Below are 2,544 nucleotides of genomic sequence, written 5' to 3' on the forward strand. Positions count from 1 at the left end.
AAAGCATTGTGTCAAACTCTTCTTTGGTGTCAAGGTAATAACTATGAATAGTCACGACTCTCGAGAAAGAGTAGAAGAATGAGACTTATTATGGGACATACAATGCATTAGACATATAATCATTACCCTTCAACTCGTGATGGCATTACCATGAATTCCAATCCGATGGCTTTGGATTATCATGGCTGTACTTGATCAATATCCCTTCAGTGTGTGTGTCTGTGTGGATTAAACCAAGTAAAAGATGTCATTGAAGCCGTCCAATCCAAATGATACATTTATGAATGATGAATTGAAGAGACAAATAGGTCAGAAGTTCATATAACTTATACCACAAAGCAAAGCAACATGTCCACAACAGAGGAATGGCGACTCAATAAGAAGTTTTGATACGAAAACGGGTGTTTACAAGAATCATTTGATTCGGCTCTATTCTAAATATATGAATCATCCCACACAAAATTCACTGATTCATCATCTTCTCACCACCAACCCACCTTGTATAAATTTCAGACCCAAAAGCCAACATGGTTTCTTCATCGTTTGAATGAACCCCTGTTGCTATCATGTCATCATACCTTTCGAGGTTTTATAGCATGCTGCACTGACCAAAACAGCAATTCTTCTAACTTCTGAGCTTTTCATTGTAAGCTGCACTCATCCGAGACAGCATAACGAAATGGCCTAAGTTCCACACTTTCAGGAGCTCAACAGCCACCCACAAGTTAGCAAAAACTAGAATGGAAAAGAAAATGGAAATAGACCCTTCACTTACTGGAAGGATGTCTCTATCTTGTCGTGTAAGGTTACCACCAAATTATGAGCACCGTCTAGAAGCTTCCACACGTCGAGGTGTCCAGCCATGCTATTACATTCCCTCAGAATTTCATCCATGCTATTATACTTCTCTATGATCAGTTTTCTTCTTTGCAGCACAGAAGCAGCGATGGCATAAAGCAATAAATCATCTGTTGGTGGAGCTCGTTGCCTTATCCTGCTCCATGCAGACTTCCCCATTCCAGCCCTTATGGCTGCTTGATCAGCCCATATCACTTCCCACAGACATAGCGTCTGTTCAAATGTTAATTCCCTTCTGAATAGCACCACGACCATCCGATAAACGAAAAAGCAATCCTCCGCTTGAAGTTTCTCCAGGTGCTTGTAAAGGTGCGGGTCCTTGCACTTAATAATCTTAGAGACTATACTTAATTGCCTTCTAATCCCAACCTCATCGAGCCTAAAGTTGTGACGAGCTTTGCGCATGAAACCAACAAAACACCAGAATGCTTCATGATCCTCTGGAATCACAGTAATAATAGGAGAGAGTAGGTCGCTCATGCCTTGACAATAACCAATTTCAGGGTCATAGAGAGCATATGCTTCAAGAATTGCTACTAGTCTTGCAGCATGGAAAATCATGCAAGGTTCTAGATGGTCATAATCAACTAAACCAACAGCCTCGGCACACCGCCGAGCTCTGCCATCTGAAACCATTGCTTGAGATGACAAATATGGTACCCATTCTGAGTTAGAACGAAGTGCATCAAGTCGAATAATCCGCTGCCATGTTGCAAAATCTTCACCACTATGGAGTTCTGATGATGAGATCTCGGCCCTAGATGGAGAAGAATTTTCCTTAGGCATCGGATCGGGAAAAGGTTCTTCCATTCCATCCGTGGAGGGAAAAGCTTGACTAACATCCAAGTCATCTGAGGATTCTGAGTCAGAGGAGTCCGAATTCAGTACCAAAGAACCATCGGCTGTCATCCGTCTTGAACTCCCCTCCCCTTCCAACAAAGAGTTGAAGGGTTCATTCAAAAAGTCAACATTGGAGCACCTTTCTTCACTAGAAAGGGACTCTCGAGCACTAACCACATCTTCAGAACTAGGAGAATCTACGTCTCGCACAAGAAAGCCATCTTCCCCAACATCAATCATGTCCCCAAATTCGTTCCATTTAGAGCTTTCATTCCTACGTTTTATTAACCGCCTGCATCGTTTACGGAGTTTTTCATATTCCTTCCTGCACCAAAAATATTAAAATTGTAAAATAAAATCCCTCATAAATGGATGTCGATGAATAGAGAGAGATGCATCTTGCAACAGCCTAAGGTAATTCATAAAGAGTCCAGCATAATACAGAACAAAAAATTTAAGAAGATATCGTAAGTACCTTTTTTGAGTCTTTATAATATCCCTTTCCTCTTTAGAACTCTTGAGGTCATAGCTGTTAGAAGTTATAATGTCAGTCAAATAAAAACAATGCACTACCGAAAAGTAGAAAAGGAATTCACTATGGTATAGGATAAGACANGTGTGTTCGTGAAGCAGACTGTAATTATCCAATTCTCTTTTTCTTTGTGTATGATATGTGCGTTCGTGAGCCAAGGAAAAGGAATTCACCATGGTATAGGATAAGACACCTCAAGAATTATTAATTTACAACTCATCTTACAAAGACAAAAATGCATTGTATAGACTTGTCATTCTACCATAACCTTACGAAACAAACAGAATAACGACACGTCAGTTTAAAATATTCAT

General features: G+C 40.2%; 1 protein-coding gene across 1 annotated transcript; it reads right to left on the bottom strand.

Moving 5' to 3' along the window:
* Positions 1 to 247: 247 nt before the first annotated feature.
* Positions 248 to 2,302, bottom strand: LOC111786696 (small G protein signaling modulator 2-like; the record flags this gene model as incomplete). The annotated part of the gene is given in 2 exon segments (XM_023666927.1): positions 248 to 2,023; positions 2,174 to 2,302. Coding segments are annotated over 2 exon segments (1,381 nt in total), but the record flags the coding sequence as incomplete, so codon positions are not given.
* Positions 2,303 to 2,544: the final 242 nt, after the last annotated feature.

The sequence above is a fragment of the Cucurbita pepo genome, unplaced genomic scaffold, assembly GCF_002806865.2.
Source record: "Cucurbita pepo subsp. pepo cultivar mu-cu-16 unplaced genomic scaffold, ASM280686v2 Cp4.1_scaffold002476, whole genome shotgun sequence".
NCBI lineage: Eukaryota > Viridiplantae > Streptophyta > Magnoliopsida > Cucurbitales > Cucurbitaceae > Cucurbita > Cucurbita pepo.